General features: G+C 41.9%; 1 protein-coding gene across 3 annotated transcripts in view; it reads right to left on the reverse strand.

The window, feature by feature from the left end:
- Positions 1 to 20,826, reverse strand: part of LOC126458064 (nucleolar MIF4G domain-containing protein 1-like) — a 127,854-nt gene extending 107,028 nt beyond the window's left edge. For 2 of the 3 annotated variants that reach the window (XM_050094864.1, XM_050094863.1), the window contains exon 1: positions 20,231 to 20,826. In XM_050094864.1, coding sequence (XP_049950821.1) covers positions 20,231 to 20,666 — 436 coding nt within the window. In that variant the 5' untranslated portion in view covers positions 20,667 to 20,826. The remainder of the gene's footprint in view (positions 1 to 20,230) is intronic. The other variant, XM_050094865.1, reaches the window with a different exon arrangement.
- Between the last annotated feature and the right edge of the window lie 3,207 nt (positions 20,827 to 24,033).

Genomic DNA, 24,033 nt, shown 5'->3' on the forward strand with positions numbered 1-24,033 from the left:
GTTGCTGGCTGCCGAGGCGAGGCCAGACTCGGCCAGAGAGTGACAGTGGTCACTTGTGTAGAATTGTGTTGTCAAAGTGTGCGTGTGTGAGTGTGTGTGTGTGTGTGTGTGTGTGTGTGTGAGGCGGGGGGAGAGGGGGGGGGAGGCACACGCATGTGTTTTGTCTAATTCAGAAGAAGGCCTTTCATCTGAAAGCTTACTTGTTTAGCAGTCTTTCTGTTGTGCCTGTTTACGACTCACCATCCCCACTATACGAGAGCAGCAATCTATCTTTTCCATAATATTGTCATTATTCCATCCTGGATTTTCCATTACTGGTTTCATAAGTTTAAATGCAGAATACCCAACCATGTTTTATAAATCAATTACTGATGGTCATATAGCCAGGCCAAATAAACCCTAAACACTCAATATGTGTCATGCGCACATCAATTTTTAAGTAAATTGTGACAAGAGAAAAAACACCATATATATCATTCCTAAATTTGTTATTTTCGAACAGCAATAAACACTTGAACATTTTTATAAGCACCATATTTTTGTTCCACTTCCTATATGAAGGTGAATCCTGTTCATTTCACATTTGCTTAAGAGAAATTATTAAAAAGACAGCATTACTTTTATTCATGTAAGATACAAATCTACATTTTCTACTTTCAAATATTTCAATTATATCATATGTGTACATAAAATATAAATCAAGGATTAGCAATCTATCAAGATACCCAAATTCCTGGTACCACCCAGAACCTGGCAATACTGCTGCAAACCACTTTTCAGTACTACACAAAAGAGGGAGAGGCAGGGAAAGGAGTCTCTCTTGAACTGTCTTTCTCTTCTGGCCGTAGAAGGGCAGGTGTGGTTATTAGGGTGATCTGAGCCAATCACCACTGTGCTTGAGCTGAATGACACATTAAGAGCATTTCTGTTCATTTTGCTATCACTGTAAGCTGAAAAAAATTTCTGTAGTGATAACATACATGTTGGAAGCCATGCAGTTTTTGCATTATGATAGTAGTACAAGTTTCTACGGAATACGTTGTTCCAACTATGCCTTGGAAATTATTTCACAACTAAGGTGTTTCTAAGGAGTCCATATGCACCCTGATAAAATATAACTAATTATTTACTGTCCGTACATCCCTTTCTGTCAAACCTTCTCCATAAAGTCTAACATGCTGGACTTCTTTAGTCAAAAAATTTTTGAAGCCAATCACATTGGGGGAAAAAAAAAAAAATTACAACTACAGTTTGGCATGTGGTTTTTCGACCTTAGAATATAATCTAGGCTCCTGCAGCCAATGAATATTGAGGATAGTGATTTTTAATACTGTTTATGTATTCTTTAAACCATTTTCTACAAAGAAGTAACCTCTGCAGCTCTCTATTGACACAAGACTATTCACTGAGTGAATTTTAAATATGTAAGGCATTCACAGCATAGTCAATGTTAAATCTATAAATAAATCTGTCAGAGACTCTAGCGCTGCTCACTTTAACTAGTCTCAACAGATTTTTAAGACAAGGAGTGCTTATTTCAGTAACACATCTTCATGAGTGTATGGGCTTGTCAAACATTTTTTATGTGGTATTTTTTCTGTTGCTTTTCATTTCTACAGGAGACTGATCAGTGAGACTTGACTGGAAGGTCTGAACCTGTTCACGGATTTTACATGGAACCTGAATATTCAGAGAGCTCTTTTCACTGTATCTGCCTATGGAAACAATTTTATGTACAGCCTATCTTTTGGATGCATGAGATACTTCTTTATAATATTCTTTTGATATAGACCAATTTCCAAACTTTTTGTCACTATAGGAGCCTTATACAATTCTCTGTGCACACGCGCACACCCACACATGCAGAGAGAGAGGGAGAGAGAGAGAGAGAGAGAGAGAGAGAGAGAGAGAGAGACTAGAAGTCTTAAGAAATGAACAATTTATTATGTCACTAACAACAGGGAAACATCAGCAAAACAAAACCTATAATGGTATCTCCAGGGGATTAAGAGTTTTGTGTGGGATGTTTTCCTAAGTAATACCTAGCAAAATTTCCTAAGTAATACCTAGCAAAAATTTGAAAATATTAAACAAAAGTATGAAATTATAAAATTATAGGTTATCATTTGTAATGTAGCTGTATAAGGCAAAATATATAAAAAATTGTCATAACACAACTGTTTGTTTTGGCAACACATAACACACTATCACCTTCCAAACTAACCAGAATCTCAGGATACTCTACAGATCAGTCTGGCACAATGCTGCTGTTGTCATTCTGCATAACTACAGTACCCTACACACATTTGAGCCTACTTACTGTATCCATCCATGATCTACCTCTACAATCCCCCCCCACTTACCTCCATAACTACATCCTTGATGCCTCACGATGTGTCCTATCAACTGGTCCTTCTTCTAGACAAGTGATGCCATACATTTTTTTTTTTTTTTTTTTTCAGTTTTATTCAGCATGTCTTCATTAATTACTCTACCTACCAATCTAATCTTCAACATTCTTCTGTAGCAACACATTTCAAAAGCTTCTATTCTCTTATTGTCTGAATTGTTCCTTCTCTAAATCCTCACATAAACAAAAAAATGGGTGACATCGAAATAAGTGTCCAAGGAATAGAAAAGCAACTGAAATCACTCAACAGAGGAAAGTCCACTGGACCTGACCTAACAGAAGGTTCCAAATGATTGGAAAAGAGCACAGGCAGTCCCAGTTTTCAAGAAGGGTCGTCAAGCAGATGTGCAAAACTATAGGCCTATATCTCTGACATCGATCTGTGTAGAATTTCAGAACATGTTTTTTGCTCGCGTATCATGTCATTTCTGGAAAACCAGAAACTACTCTGTTGGAATCAACATGGATTCCAGAAACTGTGATCATGTGAGATCCAAATCGCTTTATTTGTTCATGAGACCTAGAAAATATTAGATACAGGCTCCCAGGTAGATGCCATTTTCCTTGACTTCCGGAAGATGTTCAATACAGTTCCGCATTGTCGCCTGATAAACAAAGTAAGAGCCTACGGAATATCAGACCAGCTGTGTGGCCGGATTGAAGAGTTTTTAGCAAACAGAACACAGCATGTTGTTCTCTATGGAGAGACGTCTACAGCTGTTAAAGTAACTCTGGTGTGCCACAAGGGAGTGTTATGGGACCATTGTTTTTCACAATATATATAAATGACCTAGTAGATAGTGTCGGAAGTTCCATGTGGCTTTTCACGGATGATGCTGTAGTATACAGAGAAGTTGCAGCATTAGAAAACTGCAGCGAAAAGCAGGAAGATCTGCAGCGGATAGGCACTTGGTGCAGGGAGTGGCAACTGACCCTTAACACAGACAAATGTATTGTATTGCGAATACATAGAAAGAAGAATCCTTTATTGTATCATTATATGATAGCGGAACAAACACTGGTAGCAGTTACTTCTGTAAAATATCTGGGAGTTTGCGTGTGGAACGATTTGAAGTGGAATGATCATATAAAATTAATTGTTGGTAAGGTGGGTGCCAGGTTGATATTCATTGGAAGAATCCTTAGAAAATGTAGTCCATCAACAAAGGAGGTGGCTTACAAAACACTCGTTCGACCTATTCTTGACTATTGCTCATCAGTGTGGGATCCGTACCAGGTTGGGTTGACAGAGGAGATAGAGAAGATCCAAAGAAGAGCGGCGTGTATCGTCAGAGGGTTATTTGGTAAGTGTGATAGCATTACGGAGATGTTTAGCAAACTCAAGTGGCAGACTCTGCAAGTGAGGTGCTCTGCATTGCAGTGTAGCTTGCTGTCCAGGTTTCGAGAGGGTGCGTTTCTGGATGAGGTATCAAATACACTCCTGGAAATGGAAAAAAGAACACATTGACACCGGTGTGTCAGACCCACCATACTTGCTCCGGACACTGCGAGAGGGCTGTACAAGCAATGATCACACGCACGGCACAGCAGACACACCAGGAACCGCGGTGTTGGCCGTCGAAAGGCGCTAGCTGCGCAGCATTTGTGCACCGCCGCCGTCAGTGTCAGCCAGTTTGCCGTGGCATACGGAGCTCCATCGCATTCTTTAACACTGGTAGCATGCCACGACAGCGTGGACGTGAACCGTATGTGCAGTTGACGGACTTTGAGCGAGGGCGTATAGTGGGCATGCGGGAGGCCGGGTGGACGTACCGCCAAATTGCTCAACACGTGGGGCGTGAGGTCTCCACAGTACATCGATGTTGTCGCCAGTGGTCGGCGGAAGGTGCACGTGCCCGTCGACCTGGGACCGGACCGCAGCGACGCACGGATGCACGCCAAGACCGTAGGATCCTACGCAGTGCCGTAGGGGACCGCACCGCCACTTCCCAGCAAATTAGGGACACTGTTGCTCCTGGGGTATCGGCGAGGACCATTCGCAACCGTCTCCATGAAGCTGGGCTACGGTCCCGCACACCGTTAGGCCGTCTTCCGCTCACGCCCCAACATCGTGCAGCCCGCCTCCAGTGGTGTCACGACAGGCGTGAATGGAGGGACGAATGGAGACGTGTCGTCTTCAGCGATGAGAGTCGCTTCTGCCTTGGTGCCAATGATGGTCGGATGCGTGTTTGGCGCCGTGCAGGTGAGCGCCACAATCAGGACTGCATACGACCGAGGCACACAGGGCCAACACCCGGCATCATGGTGTGGGGAGCGATCTCCTACACTGGCCGTACACCACTGGTGATCGTCGAGGGGACACTGAATAGTGCACGGTACATCCAAACCGTCATCGAACCCATCGTTCTACCATTCCTAGACCGGCAAGGGAACTTGCTGTTCCAACAGGACAATGCACGCCCGCATGTATCCCGTGCCACCCAACGTACTCTAGAAGGTGTAAGTCAACTACCCTGGCCAGCAAGATCTCCGGATTTGTCCCCCATTGAGCATGTTTGGGACTGGATGAAGCGTCGTCTCACGTGGTCTGCACGTCCAGCACAAACGCTGGTCCAACTGAGGCGCCAGGTGGAAATGGCATGGCAAGCCGTTCCACAGGACTACATCCAGCATCTCTACGATCGTCTCCATGGGAGAATAGCAGCCTGCATTGCTGCGAAAGGTGGATATACACTGTACTAGTGCCGACATTGTGCATGCTCTGTTGCCTGTGTCTATGTGCCTGTGGTTCTGTCAGTGTGATCATGTGATGTATCTGACCCCAGGAATGTGTCAATAAAGTTTCCCCTTCCTGGGACAATGAATTCACGGTGTTCTTATTTCAATTTCCAGTAGTGTATATTGCTTCCCCCTACTTAGACCTGCTGAGGAGACCACAAATGTAAAAGTAGAGAGATTCGAGTGCGCACAGAGGCTTTCCGGCAGTCATTCTTCCCGCGAACCATACGCGACTGGAACAGAAAAGGGAGGTAATGGCAGTGGCACGTAAAGTGCCCTCCGCCACACACCGTTGGGTGGCTTGTGGAGTATAAATGTAGATGTAGAATTGTTTATCATCCAGGTTTCACTCCTGCGCAAGGCTACAATTCACACAAATACCTCCAGAAAAGACTTCCTAACACTTCAATTTCTATAATATGTTAATAAGTTCCTTTTTTCGTTAAACTTTTCTTGCTATTGTCAATTTGCATTTTATATCCTCTCTACTTACTGCTTCCCAAATAACAAATCTCACCTAACACTTTGGTGTCTAATTTCCTAACCTATTTCCCTTGGCATTAATCCTTTCAAGACACTATTCATTCTGATTACTTGCTCTTCGAAGTACTTTCCAGCCTCTGGCAGAATTACAATGTCACTGGCAAACCTCAAAGTTTTTATTTCCTCTCCCTGAACTTTTATTTTCTTTCCACATTTCTCCTTCGATTCCTTTAATGCTTGCTCAATGAACACACTGAAGAATATTGGGGATAGGTTGCAATCTTGTCTCACCCCCGCCTCAACTATTTCTTCCCTTTCAAGCTCTTCAATTCTTATGACTGCCATCTTGTTTCTGTACAAGTCATAAACCATTTTTCACTCCAAGTATTTTATCCCCACTACTTTCAGAATTTCAAAGAGTGTATTCAGACCAACATTGTCAAAAACTTCACTTAAAATTTATTCCAATGCCAAACATTGTGTTTTTTAATGTTAATATTAGCTTTCTTTTAACCTACAAATGCTATAAATATAGCTTTAACCTATCTTCTAACATAAGTTATTGGGTTAGTATTGCCTAATGTGTTCCTGTATTTCTCCAGAACCCATTTCTCCAAGGTTGCCTTCTAGCAGTTTTTCCATTCTTTGTTTGTTTGGGGGAGGGAACCAAACAGTGAGGTCATCAGTCCCATTGAATTAGGGAAAAATGGGGAAGGAAATCAGCCATGCCCTTTCAAAGTAAACACCCCAGCATTTGTCTAGAGTGATTTAGGGATACCATGAAAAATCTAAATCAGGATGGCTGGACACAGGTTTGAACCATTTTCCTCCCAAATGTGACTCCGGTGTGCTAACTTTTCCATTCTTAGATAAACAATTCACGTGTGTTTGTGGTTTACGGGCATTTAATGGTGAGATTGTCACCATCCTTACAATAATTAGTAGGCTCAAATGGATTAAAATTTCTAAAATTTGACAGAATAAGTAAGTGTCAGTCTTCGACATTTACGCTCTCTTCCAACTTCACTTATGGACACCCAAACAAGAACACTATCTCAAAAAAAAAAAAAAAAAACTGCATGAGATAGCCACCTTGACAAACTTCTCCCAAAAATTTTTACAGGACAAGTCAGACATTTAAAAATAAAAAAAAGCTTAAAATACCACATTTATTAGACTGCCAATAAAAATAGATGGTGAATCTGCCAGTAAATTAACTGCTGCCCTCTCAACTGAATATAAAACAAATTTGACTAAACTGCGACACACTGGGATTCATACAGCACACAATGGAGGGTTCTCTTACTACAGCAAGAAGCCTTGCATCATATGACTGAGTCCTACTGTGTACTATGAGGAGGGTACCCAAAAAAACTGGAATGACACTGCCATGTGCAGAGCTCGTGTAGTACACATTTCTGCCGCTTGGCAGGTATGGTGCAACCTATTCACAGTTCAGTGTCACCTGTGTTGTCATCTGCAGTGATTGTTTTTGCTAATGCTGTTTTGTTCTTGTTTCATGCTTTATGATGGCAAGTTTAAGTGAACAACATGCAGCTGTGAAATTTTGTTCTCTACTTGGGGCAAGATGTCAATTGATGACATACATCAACTACCCGAATTGACGAAAATATTGAAAAAATTCAAGAGCTTGTGCTCACAGATCATCGACAGACAACTGATCAAATGTCAGAGATGAGTGGGTTATCTTGGAGCTCGGATCAGCGAATTTTAACAGAAGATTTGGGAATGAAAAAGGTTGCTGCCAAGTTTGTTCCTCAGGTTCTGACTGAGAACCAAAAGGAACATCAAGTTGAAACATGTCATACTTTGAAACAATAGCGTGAATCTGATCCAGATTTTCTGTCAAAGGTCATGATTGGTGATGAATCATGGTGCCATGGTTACGACACAGAAACAAAGCAACAGTCAAGCCAATGGAATAGGTCACTGTTACCCTGTCCAAAAAATATGTTGTCAAGTCAAATCAAACATCAAAACAATGCTGATTTGCTTTTTTGATGCCAAGGGCAGAGTTCATTTAGAGTTTGTTCCACCAGGTCAGCCCAGCAAACAAATTTTTTATTTGGAGGTTTTAAGAAGATTACGCAACAGTGTTTGTCAAAAAAGACTCAATTTGTGGAAGACAGGAGACTTGTTCTTCAACCATGACAACTCACATACACACACGCAGCCATCTTTGTCAATTTTTGTCTAAAAATGGTGTGGTTCTGCTGCCCCACACATCTTCCACACCTGACCTAGCTTCATGTTACTTTTTCTTATTTCCACACATGAAGAGGAGCATGAAAAGACATTGATTTGACAACACTGACAAAGTCAAGAAAAAAATGCGGGAGAAGCTGTGTCATTTCTTAAGTTGATTACAAGAAATGTTTCAAACACTGGAAGCACCAGTGGTACAAATGTATTAGTTGTAACAGAGAGTATTTTGAAGGAGATAAGGTTGCTTTATAAACAATTCGAAAATATATACCTTTTCAAAAATAATTCCCTTTTTTTTGGGTACCCCCTCATACATGAAGATGAAAGAGAAGTATCTCATCCCATCCGCAAGGCTGGAAACACATACGCCATGGCTGAGATATTGACTTTACTGGGCACAGATTATTGTGTGTCACTGCCAGCCATTCCTTTTTTCAAATACACGTGACTCTGTACCTCAACAGTGAGGTGATAGCATGTAAGACGATGACACACTGAACCATATGAGTACCGCAATACACCTCCTTGGCTGCTACATCTGCCATTTCATTTCCATTAACAGCCGTACAATCTGGTACCCAGCAGAAAGTCACCTCTTTCCTCAGCCTTTGTACGTGGATAGGAAAGTCCTGAGTGTTCTGAAGTACTTTATCTGCTAGGTACAATTGATGTAAAGAGTTAAAGGGATTCAGGGAGTCAAGACAGGTATGGTATTTAGCATTCGCAATACATGTTAACTTCACTAGTGGCATCAAGATCACATACAATTCTGCAACAAACACAGCGAATTCTTGAGGCAACTGGAACTTGAGGACACCATCAAGGAAACCAATAGAGCAGACAATGGAGACCCCCCTGTTTAGACCCATCTGTGAATACAGCTATCTAGTTGTAGCAAAAGAAATGTACATGTAAATTATGCCCATATGCCCCAGTGGGCCCACTTGTACTGATCATCCACCATGTCACCCTCCACCAATGGCGTCATCTGATGATGTATGAAGGGGCTTGGAGTAAGCACACCGCTCTCCCAGCTTTTAAGTTTTCATGACATGAAGCTGCTACTATATGGTTAAGTAGCCCCACAACTGGCATCCCGAGGTTGAGTGGATTCCTCTCCAGTCCTCCCACCAAGGTGCAATCCCTGGGAATACCAGGAATCAAACCCAGGTCCTCTCCATGGTAGTCAGCCTCTCTGGCGGAAGACTGGTCTGATTACGAAAAACGTCTTCCACAGCACTTCTTGGCATTTCAGGTCGTGGACGAACAAACATGTAAGTCTCTGTTCCTTTCCTGGATTTCACCTCAAATGTATCGGTTGTTGTCGCAATTGGCTCCTTTGACAGATCCTGCGTCTTCGTCCTTTGCTGAAATGTGCTCACTTCTGTCTGTCTATTTTCAAAAGCAAACACATGTGGTAGCCTCTCGTGTTGCCTTTTATCGTTGTCAAAAACAACCGCATCAATCCTATCGCGCTTGGGCTGCTGAACTTCACGGCCTCAGTCGAAAGTGTCGATTTGCTACTGACATTCACAAAGAATCCTATGCCGATTCCATGGTACGGGATGCTATTATCCAGTCAGCGCCCAACAAAGAAGTTTGGCAACGTGCCCTTCAATTGGCAAATCCGACGCTAGTATTTTGAAATTTCTCGCGCCGCTGGGGCGCAAATAGAGGCATGGGCTGACGTCGGGGAAATACAACCACTGTGAGCGGTTGACGACGCATGCGATGCGTCCCCGCCGGCCGACGTGGCCACAGTACGCTCCAACGCACAGCCCCGGCCTAACCGTAAACAACCCTCTAAGAAACTGCAGCGAAACTCCCAGCAACTTCCTTCATGTCCGCGGTGTTTTACAAAACATTCACGCCAGGATTGTCCCCAACGTTGGGCTGTGTGTCACAATTGCAAAAAGAAAGGTCATGTGTCTTCCGTTTGCAAATCCGACCGCATACATGATGTTCATGAACATGATGCTGATTCTGATTCTGTGTTGTCTGTCAATTGCACTTCTTCCCTTTCAGGGAAGTTATTCCTCACTGTCCAAATCCTTGGTCGGAATGTTAGCATGCACGTGGATACCGATTCTGCTGCCACTATAATTAATTCTCAGACGTATCTTCAGTTGGGTTCTCCACTCCTATCACCTGTCACTTGGCAATTGCGGACGTACAATAAACAGAAGATTTCTCTCTTGGGACAATTTAAGGCAAAGGTATCTTACAAATCCGTCGTTCGCACTGTTCCCATATTTGTGGTCAACCAGAGCAACGCAGAAAATCTTTTTGGTTTCGATGCCTTTCGCGTTTTTGGGTTCTCCATAGATGACTGTCAATACTGTCTCTGATGCTATTCCTTATGCTCAATTGGATTCCTTGTCGATGACCTTTTCGTCCCTTCTTTCTCCTGGGTTAGGCCATGCAAACGACTTTGAAGCTCATATCACGCTCAAACCCACTGCTCGGCCTAAGTTTTTTCGGGCTCAGCCCATTCCTGTGGCCCTTCGTGATCGGGTAAAAAGGGAGCTGGATCGCCTCGCTGCTTCAGTGGTCTTGCTTCCTGTCACTTCCAGTGAGTGGTCCTCTCCTGTCGTTGTCGTTGCTAAGCCCAATGGTGATATTCGTCTCTGTGGCGATTTTAAAGCCACTGTAAACGCTCAATGCTTCATCGACACTTACCCTATGCCCCGACCTGAAGAATTGTTCACTAAACTTGCGGGAGGCCAATATTTTTCTAAAATTGACCTGTCAGAAGCTTATCATAAACTTCCTCTTGACGCTGCTTCCCGGCAGTTTCTGGTCCTTAACACGCCTTTCGGCCTCTATCAATACCAACGATTGCCATTCGGGCTTGCCAGTGCCCCTGCTCTCTTTCAGCAATTCTTGGAACAATTATTGCTCCCTGTCCCTGGGTGTATCAATTACAAGGACGACATTGTTGTCACTGGCTCCACCACTGAAGAACATCTTCAAAATCTCCGCACACTTTTTCATGTCTTACAGACTGCCGGTCTTAAGTGTAATCTTCAGAAATCACAATTTTTTTCAGGCATCTATCATGTACTTGGGGTTTCAACTCTCTCAGGATGGTATTCATTCGCTTCAGTGAACTGTCGCTGCGATCGATGCCCTTCCTCGCCCAACATCTGTTAAGGAACTGCAGGCCTTCTTGGGGAAAATAGCGTACTATCACAAGTTTTTACCGTCTGCTGCGTCAGTGACTCAGCCATTGCATCGCCTGTTGCATAAAAACGTGCCTTTTCACTGGTCCACGTCATTCAATGCGGCTTTCCAGAAATTGAAGGCTCTGCTGAAACAGGCCCCGTGCCTGGCGACTTATTGACCTGGCCAACATCTTTTCTTGCCACAGACGCCTCTCAATACGGGGTCGGTGCAGTCCTTGTGCACCGTTTTTCTGACGGCTCTGAACAACCCATTGCTTATGTCTCCAAAACACTCACGGATGCCCAACGAAGGTATTCTCAAATTGAAAAAGAAGCTTTGGCCATTATTTATGCTCTTCATAAATTTGGTGTTTTTCTCTATGGATCCAAATTTTATCTTGTTACGGATCACAAACCACTTGTTTCCTTGTTTCATCCATCATCGTCACTTCCCGACAAGGCTGCACATCGCCTCCAGCATTTGGCTCTTTACTTGTCTCGTTTCAATTATGAGATTCATTTCCGGCCAACGGCTCAACATACAAATGCTGATGCACTGTCTCACCTTCCCATGGGTCCAGATCTGGCATTCGATAGGGACGAACTTTTGTGTTTCCACCTGGATGTTGCCGAGCAGCGGGTTGTGGATGGATTCCCCATCACCGGGGACCGGCTGGCGGCTGCTACGGGTTCTGAACCAACCCTCTCCAGGGCTTTACGCTGTATTCAGAGGGTTGGCCAGAATGTCCATCCGCTAAGACTTCTGACCCGTTGCGGAACTACTACACTTTGCGCTACCGCCTCACAGCGAGGGATGGTGTTATCCTCCTTTCCATCGACAATGCTTCGCCGCGTGTGGTGGTACCTGCATTTTTGCATGCTTCAGTCTTGCACTGGGGTGTCTCTCGCACAAAATCTCTGGCACGCCATCATGTGTACTGGCCTGGCATCGACTCTGAAATAGCACACATGGTCGCTGCCTGCGGCCCTTGTGCGTCACAGGCCGCCGCCCCGAAGTCCTCTTTGTCACCGTGGCCTTCGCCTGAGATGCCCTGAGAGTGCATTCATGCTGACTTCGCGGGACCTTTTATAGGTACTTATTGGGTCCTCATAATTGATGCCTACTCTAACTTTCCTTTCATTGTCCATTGCACGTCGCCTACCACTGTGGCAACCACAAGTGCTCTCGCCCGCATTTTTTCTTTGGAAGGCCTTCCCTCTACTCTTGTTACTGATAATGGTCCGCAATTTGCCTCTTCTGAATTTTTATGTTTGTCATGGCATTATGCATGTCACAGCCCATCCGTTCCATCCACAATCAAGCACATTTAAGGCTCAGATGCGGAAACTCCTGACTTCTTCTGCTGCTGATGATGCGCTTCTCCAGTTTCTGGCTTCTTACCGTTTCACCCCCATGGGCGACCACAGCCCGGCTGAGCTCTTACATGGCCGACAGCCCCGCACGCTACTTCATCTTCTGCAGCCTTCCACCTCACGGCCGCGGGTGCCTTCGCTTGGCCGGTTCACTGCCGACGACCATGTCTGTGTACGGGGATATGGCAGGCGGCCAAATTGGAGTCTCAGCCGCATCTTAAGACACCGTGGCCGATGCCTGTATGAAATCCAGACGGACACGGGTGTTGCAGTGTGTCATTCGGACCAGCTTCTGCCTCGTGTGCCAGCAACGCCTGTTCTGAATGCCGCTACACCACCTTCAGCTCTACCTGACGCTCGGGATCTTGGCATCTCTCATTACTCACAACGCAGCCCTCTCACCGTCATCTCGGTGCCAGTACAAGAACGGACGCCGCCAGGAGACGTGCCCACGCAGGAACCGGATGACCACCATCTGTCAGAGCCAATCTACTTGCCTCCTTCTCCTACGGACACCGACCCATCGCCCATGTCTCCTGTTATATCAACTGGACTTGCCGCAATGGGCAGATTGCTGCACCGAGCCCTAGCAGATTCGACCCCTACATCTCCTGTCATCTTGACCCGTTATCATCTGGGACACTTTCGTCCATACGGGAAGCCTCCTCCTCGAGACTTTACATCCAGTCAAACAACGCCTATGGATGTTAGTAATATACAGACCGCCTCCATCAAGACCAGTGCAACAATTTCAAAGGGGGGAAAAGTGTTGTGACTCGTCGATCATTCAAAGTGCCGCCGCGCAACTACGCGCGTCCTCTACATGTGGCGCTGTCTGCCAGCCATGCAGCAGCTGCGCCACCTAAGCGGCCAGCCAGCCAGCGGCCGCTAGACTTGGACTCAGTGTTCATTCGAATGTTACCTTGTTCACATGTCTTGCTTTGTCAACTTGCTCAGTGACTTATATGTGTTGTGTCGTTCTGAAATATGTGTTCAACTTGACGTTATAACAGTAGGAGACCCACAATATTCATTGCCTCTGATAGCCATGTCAGAGACTGTGGAAGAATTATTTTAAATTTTGCTTCAAGTAAATATGACATCTACAGGAAGGTGATACCAGGTGCCTCCTCTAGTGTAATATTACAAAAATGCAATGACCTGCATAAGCTGACAAATGAAGATTTTGCAGTTATTCGGGCAGGAGCTGATGATGTAGCAAAGAATGAAGCCAACTTGGCAATTTGTTCACTACAAAAAGCCTTGTCAGCATTAAAAAATACAAATGTGATTGTAGTTGGAGTATCACACAGGCATGACCTGCCTGAATCGTCTTGTGTAAACCAAAAAATTCAATCCACAAACAAAACACTCAAAAAAACAGTGAAGGGCTTCCACAACACTTGTTTGTAGTAACAAAGAGCTATCTGCAGCACATAGACAGCACCTAAATGCAACTGATAAAGAACTAAAGGCCACAAGGATTCATGAATCAGTGGAAACAAACAGGGACATGTACAAAACAGCAACAGAACTTAAATGGAGGGATGCTGTAGTCTCAGATAAATAATCGGTGAGAATGGTTACTGACACAACTCCTACACAAATAACAACAGATTCCACAAAAGTGAATAGTGTGTCCGTGGAAAGTATAATTATTCAAGAAATAAACATACCCAAGAGATCAGTGCAAAAGTTAGGAGGAGCAGTAAATAATGTGACAGGAAAGTAGAAACCATATAAGAAGACAGACCTACTTGAAGAAAGAAGAATAGCAACTCGAGCTCAAGGAGTGAGAATACCAACAGGTGGAATACGAATACGGCATTCAATCCGAAGAAAGAAACCACTACCAAGAGACCAGGACTTTTAGTGGGATCAGCGGTGGTTTCACAGAAGGAAGCAGATAACAAAGTGAGAGGTTGGGTTGTTTGGGGGAGGAGACCAGACAGCGAGGTCATCGGTCTCATCGGATTAAGGCAGGACAGGGAAGGAAGTCAGTCGTGCCCTTTCAAAGGAACCATCCCGGCATTTGCCTGGAGCGATTTAGGGAAATCACGGAAAACCTAAATCAGGATGACCGGATGCAGGATTGAGCCGGCATCCTATTGAATGCAAGCCCAGTATGCTAGCCACTGTGCCACCTCGGCTGGTTGTTAACAAAGTGAGTCAGCAAATGGATGAACAGGTATGTGACTATCATACTATAGATGATCACAGTGCACCAAGATTAAAGACATTAACTGAACTTACAACTTAAAATACAGAGTCAAATTGCTCTCAGAGGAATACAGACAGAGATAAACTACTTACTTTTCTACAAGTTAGCATACGTTGTATTAGAAATAAGATTTCAGAATTAGAACATTTATATAACACTGAGCATGTAGATATTATATGTGTATCTGAGCACTGGTTAACCCAAGAACAAGTAAATATACCCCAAGTGTATGTTGTGGGAAACATGATATGTAGAAAACAGAGAAAGAATGGTGGGGCTGGAATTTTTGTCAAAGAAGGAATAGAATTTTCCAGAATGATGTCTCTAAAAACTCCACACAACTAGATGGGGAGTTTAGCTGTTTAAAATTAATGAATGACAATATAGTGGTAGGTATTCTATTTAGGTCGCCAGATGGTGATGTAAATGTGTTTATTACACAATTTGAATTGATAGTGAAAAAGATATTGAAGAGTAAGACAAGAATTGCTATCTGTGGTGATTTCAGCACAGAAACGGCAAACACACAGAGGCAAGTCACTAAGACATTCTTGAATATGCTAAGCTCATTAGACCTCTACTGTACAAATAACAGAACCACATACAAGTATGCCTACATAGACAATATTGTTGTGAATTTCCGTAGAGAAGATTTTAAAGTCAGACTTGGAGGAAGTGGACTTGCAGATCATGAGCCACCACTCCTTACACTCTACAAGAGGCAACCAGTTAAAATTGAAGAACCTCGAGTAGTAATAGTAAAAGGGCAAACATATGTTTATTGATAGATTAGGAAGTGCAAATTAGGAATTTATATATAATTGTCAATCTGAGAAAAGGGAAGCTGAAATTATCTTTGATAACTTCTTTAAAAAGTACACAGATTTATGATATTCTTAGTCAGCAGAAAAAAAAATTAGATATCCAAGTGAAATGAAAAAGAAAATACTGGACTGGTTTACAGAAGAGCTATCAGAAATCACAGGAAACATGCATATGCTGTACCAGATGCATAAGCAAGCTTCTACACAAGGAGCAGAATAGAGCATGAACATCCATAGGTCATATCTGAAATCCAAACAATTCTACAAAGCTAAACTACTTCGAGCAAAAAGTTGAGCAGTGGAAAACCAAGGCAGCATGGTAGATAATAAAATAAGGGAACACACCAAAATGCACAGAAACATGTCTGCTTGAACCCGAAGAATTAAATCAGTGCTTTTTAAATTCAGTTAAAGGAATAAGTAACAGTATTAAAGCAACAAATTCACCTGCAATGGACCTTGTTGGAACACCACTGCCTGTTAACCTGGTATTTCAATGGAGGGCTGTCGCACCTGCTTATAGGCCTATTATAAAAGCTGTATTCAAATTTTCAGGTTCTAAAAGTATGGACTGTTGTTGGTTATCAAATAACATCATTAGAAAGACAATACACTCAATCGCCAAAACCATTAGCTTTTATTTTTAATAAATGTGTGGAATTTGGAGTTTTTCTGGATGCACTTAAGGTATCAAATGTTATCCCAATTGTGTTTTTCTTTCTTTTTTTAAAAAAAAGGGGCGGGGGGGGGGGGGGGGGGGAATCTTCCCCATAGCTACAAACCAGTCACCAGTGTTCCAACACTCTCAAATATATTTGAGGCACTGATACACACACAAATAAGCAGCTTCCTTGAAAAATACAATATCCTATGTAAAAATGTCTGGTTTTTGCAAGGGGAGAAACACTACAGGGGCCATCTTGGAAATCACTGACCAAACCTTAACAGCTTTTGAAAACAATGACATGGTATCACTGGTATTATGTGACCTAAGCAAAGTTTTTGATTGCATTGAAGTACTACTCAGGAAACTGAGTTTTATGGGGTGAGAGGGATCACTTTAGCTGTGATAAGTTCTTATTTAAGTAGCAGAAAACAATTTGCCTCAGTCAAAAATGTAAACTCCTACAGTGCAGGTGTACCACAAGGGTATATCCTTGGAGCCTTCTTCTTCATTTTAGCTATCAATTACTTTCTGGTGTACGCAGCCGGCAACTGTGGTAATGTGTGATCCCTCTGAATGTCTCAATCACCTCTTTAAAAAAGAAAGAAAAAGAAATCCAGCTCCCAATTCCTTTATTTCTTACAATTTCTGCAGTTTTTATTTGCATTTCATCACCAATAAATTATGGTCAGAGTCCACATCTACCTCTGGAAATGTCTTATAGTTTAAAATCTGGTTTCAAACTATCTAACAATTATGTAATCAATCTGGACCTTAATTTGATTCCAGGTCTCTCCCATGTATACAATCTTCGGGTCGACCAAAGTGTCCGATCCCAACCGTCGGCTTTGACGGGTGACGTAAGGCTGTTGTGGTGGGTGACGCCACGACGGCGCGGAATTTAGTTTGTGAGATTTGCGTGTTTGTAGGTGTCGTTTTGATGTGATCGGTGGTGTTCTCTGGTGGTGTGTGTTAGGTGATGTTTTTGGTTTATTTTGCTTGTGTGGCATGTTTATAATGGTTCAAATGGCTCTGAGCACTATGGGACTTAACTTCTGAGGTCATCAGTCCCCTAGAACTTAGAACTACTTAAACCTAACTAACCTAAGGACAGCACACACATCCATGCACGAGGCAGGATTCGAACCTGCGACCGTAGCGGTTCCAGACTGTAGCACCTAGAACCGCTCAGCCACCCCAGCTAGCTGGCGTATTGTTGTGTGTCTATGGGTAGTGTGTTACGTGGCGTATGGGGTTCATTTGTGTGGTAGCACTGCACGTGTATGGTATCGGTGGTGACTGTGCTTTCAGCGGAATATTTTTCAGTGAGTTAACAATTATGGTTTTGTTGAGTCGAAGTTAATGTAGTTTTTTCTGTTCGTCGTGTGTGAATTTTGGTAAATTGCTTTTTTTATGTCTTTGGTACTTATGGATATGACTGACAACGTCAACAGTTTTCAGTTGTCAACGATAATGGGCACAGTGCGTTGTCTCTAATAAAATTTCTTCAACTATTAGGATTTTTGGATGAAGTCGTGGAGTGTTCAGTGTGTCGTGAAGAAATGAGGCTTACTAAAGTTCCGGCATCTTGGGCCGGGGACGGCTATATGTGGAGATGTCGTAAGGGTAACAGGTCAAGGGAAGCGTTCGATTCCAATTTTGTTGGTTTGTTGTTTTTTGAGATAGTGATGATTCTCGACGTGGCTATAGTTTTGGGTTTTATGATTTGGTATCGGTAGTTTCTGTTGTTTGATTCCAATGTGTGGTTGTGGCTGTGGGTGTTTTGGTATTGGGAGTTTCTGTTGAGCTATATAGGTCAAGGGAAGTGTCTGATTACAGAGGATATTGTGATTAGTGGAATTTGGGGAGTATTTTGTTGTCGGTTTTTTCCGTCGTTTTGTGTGGTTTGGTATGGTGGTGTGTGCAAATTTGTTTTTGTTTACTGTGTCCCCACCCAAAAACCCCCAATTTCCCATGCTTCTCCCATTAGTTTCATTAGGTTTTTTGTGGAACGTGTGTGTGTGTGTGTGTTGATTTTTCAACGTATTTTCGTGTTTGTGGTCATTTTTGCGTAATGACGTCGTAAGCGCCATATTGGAGTCATAGTGTGTGGTCGTTTCCGTCATATTTGTGACGTCATGGGTCAAAGCAGACGGGTGGAATCGGATGCTTCTGTATTTCCCAATCTTCTTACACTACTCTTCAATCAAGTATTAGCAATGATTAAATTGTGCTCTGTGCAAAATTTCACCAGGTACCTTCCTTTTCAGTCCTTTCCTCCATTAACATAGCTCCGACTATCTTTCCTTCACTTCCTTTTTCTACTACCAAAAAGGTCATCAACATAGCAACTTACAGCACTGCCACCAATACTACTAAGCTATGCAGATCTACTACAGAAATAGAATTCACAAAAGTGGCATTTGATGTTCTTAATGAAGATGAACATGTTACAGGCATATGTTTAGATCTTTCTAAGGCATTTTATACTGTTTACCATCAGATGCTACTAAATAAACAAGAAGATAAGAAATACGGAGGGGTTGCTAATGACAAGTTCCGATCAGACCCAGCAGACAGGATACACAGAGTAGAGATTACACATACCTTACATAAGTCTAAACACTTATCAGAACCAAAATACATTAATACAGGAGTCCTTTGGTGCACATATTACGACCAATATTGTTCTTGAAGTGATTTTCCCTGTATTGTTAATCTTGGTGGGAAAAAAGTAACTTCGCTGATGACAGCAGAAAACAAGACAACTCTTCTCAGAGAATATAAATGAAACCCTCAAGAAAGTTTACAATTTGTCAGTAAGCAATAAAGATAACATAAAGAAATCTAGTAGCATGTATTGCAATATGAAGAGGAAAAATGATGCTGTTAAATTAAATGTAGACGACATCTCTATAAACTGGGTAACACATAAAAAATTTCTAGTAACGAATTTTTATTCTCACTGTAACTGGCGTGATCATGCAACGATACTTGAAAACTGGATATCACCACCATGCCGGCAGTGTCTTTTAGTTAATACCATTCATATGTACACTCAGTTCTTAGCTATGACATTCTGCCCTGGGGAACAAATGCAAAAAATATAATGCAGATTTCAAACTGCAGAAAAGGGCTACAATCAGAGTAATAACCATAGACACCAGTCAAGCTCATTCTATAGACCTGTACAAAGCACTGCACATTTTAACTGCCCTGTGTGAGTACTGTTACCTATCAGCTGTACACATTAAATGTAACATTGATAATTATTGCACAAACAGCACTTCCTGAACATGGAAGAAGATCTAAACTGAACTTATGCTTACCAAGAAAGAATTAACATATTCTCCTCCTCCTGGGCTCAACATCTGTCATTATAGGGGGATGCTGACTGGACTTGTTCAGGTCAGCAAATGGGAAGCTGCAGTACTCAAAATGGTCCTGACAGCAGCTGATAGTGTGTGTAGTGTTATGAAACAATGTGTATATGGCGAGAAACAAATGAACAGTACAGTACTACTGAACAGCTTATTTGCAAAACTGTATTGTACATTAGGTATAAACTTAATGAGGTAGAACTATTTTAAACATAATGACCTTGTATTCTGGAGGCTCCAAACTGCATCCACGCATCCTGATTTGAGTTTTCCATGTATTCCATAAACTGTTTCATGCAAACTATAGGATTATTCCTACTTTAAGGGAATGATCAACTATCTGTACAATTCAAGTCGTACTGAAATTGCAAGTATATAAATGACTCTATATGTGAAATAGTTTATTTTTGTTGCCGTTAAATTATAATACCATGAAATGTCAAATATCGCTGTAAAACAGATCTACAGAAGAATAAATCTACTAGTAGTATAATATAAGACATCTCAAAGTCTCCCGTCACCAATGGATCGCCATAAATCTAGTAAACAACACGATCTTCATGAAGATATTTTCCAAACAAGCTACAAATTACACATACGAACAAAAACATCACAGGTAGTTTAGGGCGTCACATTGAGGGAACAATTCGACGTGATTAGTTGTATACTACACACAAAATAACAAGAAAAACTCTCACAGAAAATTGCTTCACACTAGGTATGCCAGTAGCAAATAAAAGGATACAATCAAGGCCATCCGACGAGAACGATTTTGGAATACTCTTGGATTTCCGTTTATTCAACTTCAGTTGTTTTTCCAGTTTCCTTATTATTTTATCTTCTTCCTTATTGGCTTCTAAGAGTTGCCTGTCCCTACTTTTCTTCATTTCTTGTTTTAACGCTTTTGTTCGCTGTTGCTCCTTCTGAAATCTCTTTTTGGCTCTGTCCCCTTCATTACTAGCGCTGCTCTCATTCGGTTTTTCCACTTGACGCACATCCTCAGGGGCTCGTACAAATAAGCCAGGGGTGCGCCTTTTGTTCGCAAAATACTCACGCTTTTTGATTTTGAGGCTCTTTCTCTGTTCTTTTCTCTTTTCTTTCCTGGAAAGAACAGTAGGTGCGTTCTTTTTCCCTTTCTGTGGGTGTTTTTTCCCTTTCAACCGGTGACCATGTTTTTGCATTTTGGTACTTTCTTCCAACCCTCAAGAAAATAACAAAAATTGTTGAAGAAACGCCGCATACACAAAACAGAATTTTATCAACAACATAACCTATATCACACACAACACATGCTGACGCTCAAAACAGCACTGTTTTGCGTTTACAATCAACCCAAAGAACTTTATATCTAAACACTATACAGATACGCAGCTATAGGAAACGTCCACAGACACACTTTGCCCAATAGCAAGTTAAGAAAGGCTTTGAAAAATTGTACATAGATATCTTCAACAAAAGTCGCGCCAGTCAACTTGCCTGTGTATAATTGCAACCTGTTGCATTACACACAAACGTGTGAAAACGCTCTGAAGCCGCCATACTAAGCTGATACGAAACGTACAGTTCGTGAATGTCTGATTTTAGGTTTCTCAGTTGCTGTGAGATCTGCTATTTTTGTTTTTAAACTTTTTCTATATATATCTAAAGATCGCTGGTCCACCTATAAAGGTGACTGTTCTGATTTACATGTTGAAATTAAAATATGGTGCCAGAGAAGCCATATAGACTACTAAAATGTAAAACGTTACATGTTAGTAACGAGCAGCTTGCCATCTATCACTGTTACTACTAATTAACTTATATTTTACAGGTTGCAGACAAGTGTTGCGTCCCAGAACTTTCAAGCAATTATAGTTCCAGTGACGATAAAAGAGATATCACTGTTAGATACAGACACAGATGGTGAATGGTTGGTAGCAATCCAAGGAAACACTGGTAATGTTCCAATAGATATGTGTTTAATATGCTACTATACTCTTTCTTAGTATTTGAACATTTTTGTGTTTTGCATATGTACCACATCAAAAGCAAATACAGAACATATTGCTTGCATAAACTTTTCAACAGAAAATAAGTCAAGTTATTCTCATTTTCTTAAGATTGAAGCAACCAAATGGCCTGGAGAAGGAAGACTATATAGTTTAAAAATGAATGAGATTCACATTAATCCAAAGGGTGTTGTTGTAACTAGTGTTGCTGAGAATCCAATAAGAACTGAAGCTACAATGTCTTCTCTAGTGACATCTGCATTTGGCAACATGTGGGAAATTCTTTCATCGTGTCCAATACTTAACCGCTCACAGTACTTCATTTTGTGTATATTAATTTTTATTTGTGAAATTTCCTTTCTTAGCTATTGAAATGTGAAGAGTGACAGTGATTCATTCTTGTGCACACACCTGTTAATCATAGAAGTGTGCTAATGAATGGGCATACCACACATCCTACCATATACTTGACTTCTGCACTATGTTCTGTTCCTGTGTATTACAATTTTCGACACTTATTGTAATTCCATTTGTGGCTATGTAAACCAAACAATATTAGTTATTCATCCATGGTTGCATGTTATAATAGTATAATTACATTCATTACAAAGTAAAAGAGTTTTACTTTTGATGTGCAACAAGATGTGAATTCTGGAAATCAAGTTCTCTATTTGACAGCTGTGCAAATTTCCCAGATAGAACACCATGACTTGTGTAAAGTCAGTTGTGCCTCTTACTGTGATGAGGAACTAGACAGTTTTACAATTATAGTACATCATCTTAGCAGAAAATATGGCAAAAATTAACATTTCCACCCTACAAGCTCACTGTCAAGTCAGCTGGCATGACAGTCAAAGCAGCGTAACCCTATGTAAACCTGCACATGCGCTCCAACACAATTACCTTTAGGTCCAGTAAAGGTCTGTTCACGCTTGAACTCTCAACCGATTTTACACAAGCCATAGTCATGCACAGCGGCAATGCTGTGAATACAGCCTACTATCGATGCAGTACTACATTCAGGATATTGAGGTTTTGACTTCATTTGTTGCGAGAAGTGCAGATTGTGATAAAATATTTCCCTGAGACGTACAAAAACTGCATTCTGTCTGAGTTTTCTTACCGATTCGTTATTACCGCAACGATATTTAAAGAGAGTGCAAGAGTTTGAAGGCATATAACAGACCGCATGCTTGTAATTTATTAGTGAAAAATTGAGAGTTACTTATTGTAAATGTATAATATTATCATTGTCTATATTATTATTAATTAAATAACATTTTCCAGATGACAGACAAGAACTTTTCCTACATTGTGCAAGAAGCGGTCGTTACAGAAGTGATAATGGCATTTTTCTTCTCAGCAATTATGGATATGCAAAGGGTAATTCCAAGGAAAAACTGGATATGTTCCATAAAAACACGGGAGAACTACCGGATATCAGTAACGTATTGCCACGATATTTCGCCACAGAGTCTTCTAGCCGTCTTCAGGTGAGTACCACTGTAGTAGTGCTGGCGAGTACGAGCTGAGCTCTGCTATTTAAAGCCATACTGAGGTGACATTGCGCATGCGCTGCTCAGCATGCGCGTTCATAACAACTTCGTGCGCTGCGCCTCGCGCCCTCCACAGTGAAAGCTTGGCGTATCAATATCAGGTAGATTTTCATCTTTATGCAAATAACTACGTCGACTACGAAGTTTCTCCTTAACAGGATTCCAAGCAGAGTTTAGGTGATAACCGCTATCTCGAGCGATGAGAGTCTCGTTATCAGACAATCTTATTTCCACAGATTCATTGATAATCGAGCTCCAAAAGTTTGATGTATGGGACAAAATTTTTGTTTGGTTGTAATTCATGGAATGGTCTGTGGAAATACAATGTTCGGCGTTTGTGGACTTGGTGGGTTGGAGAAGGCGAGTATGCTGTTGGTGTACCACAATGCCTCTATTTGGAATATTTCTTCACAGATGGGGAGAATATTGAGAAAGTGTCAAGTGAGAGTAATCTTTCGCCCTCCTTCCAAAATTTCATCACTGGTGGGATCTGTTAACGGCGATCTGGGCCTGTTTAAATCAGGTGTTTACAAAATTCCGTGTGAATGCGGCAAATCATATACAGGGCAAACAACATGAACTGTGCAGGAACGCATTGTGGAACACCAAACTTACATAGGAACAGTGTACCGAAACTGTTCCAAAACTAAATACCAAAAAATTAATGACTAAAAAATGTTGTGAACCGTTGGCGCTAAGAAAATCGCGTACATTTACGGGTTATTGGCAAACTCTAACAAATAAGTGGACTGCTGTTACTACTGAAACAAGTGATAGTGATAAACATGTAAGTGCGAAGTGTGACGGCAACGAAGTTCGTAAACAATGCAGCGCTGGAGCACGCGAAACAACAACGAGACACAACAGATCCAAAAATCAGTCCCAAAAAGGTACATCGTTCTTTTATTAACAAACAACCACGGTGGAAACCTGGCGAGTATTTCACAATACAACAACAAAGACTACCTAGCAATGCGAATAGTAAAACAAGGTACAAGTATGAA

Source organism: Schistocerca serialis, chromosome 2, assembly GCF_023864345.2.
Source record: "Schistocerca serialis cubense isolate TAMUIC-IGC-003099 chromosome 2, iqSchSeri2.2, whole genome shotgun sequence".
Classification (NCBI taxonomy): domain Eukaryota; kingdom Metazoa; phylum Arthropoda; class Insecta; order Orthoptera; family Acrididae; genus Schistocerca; species Schistocerca serialis.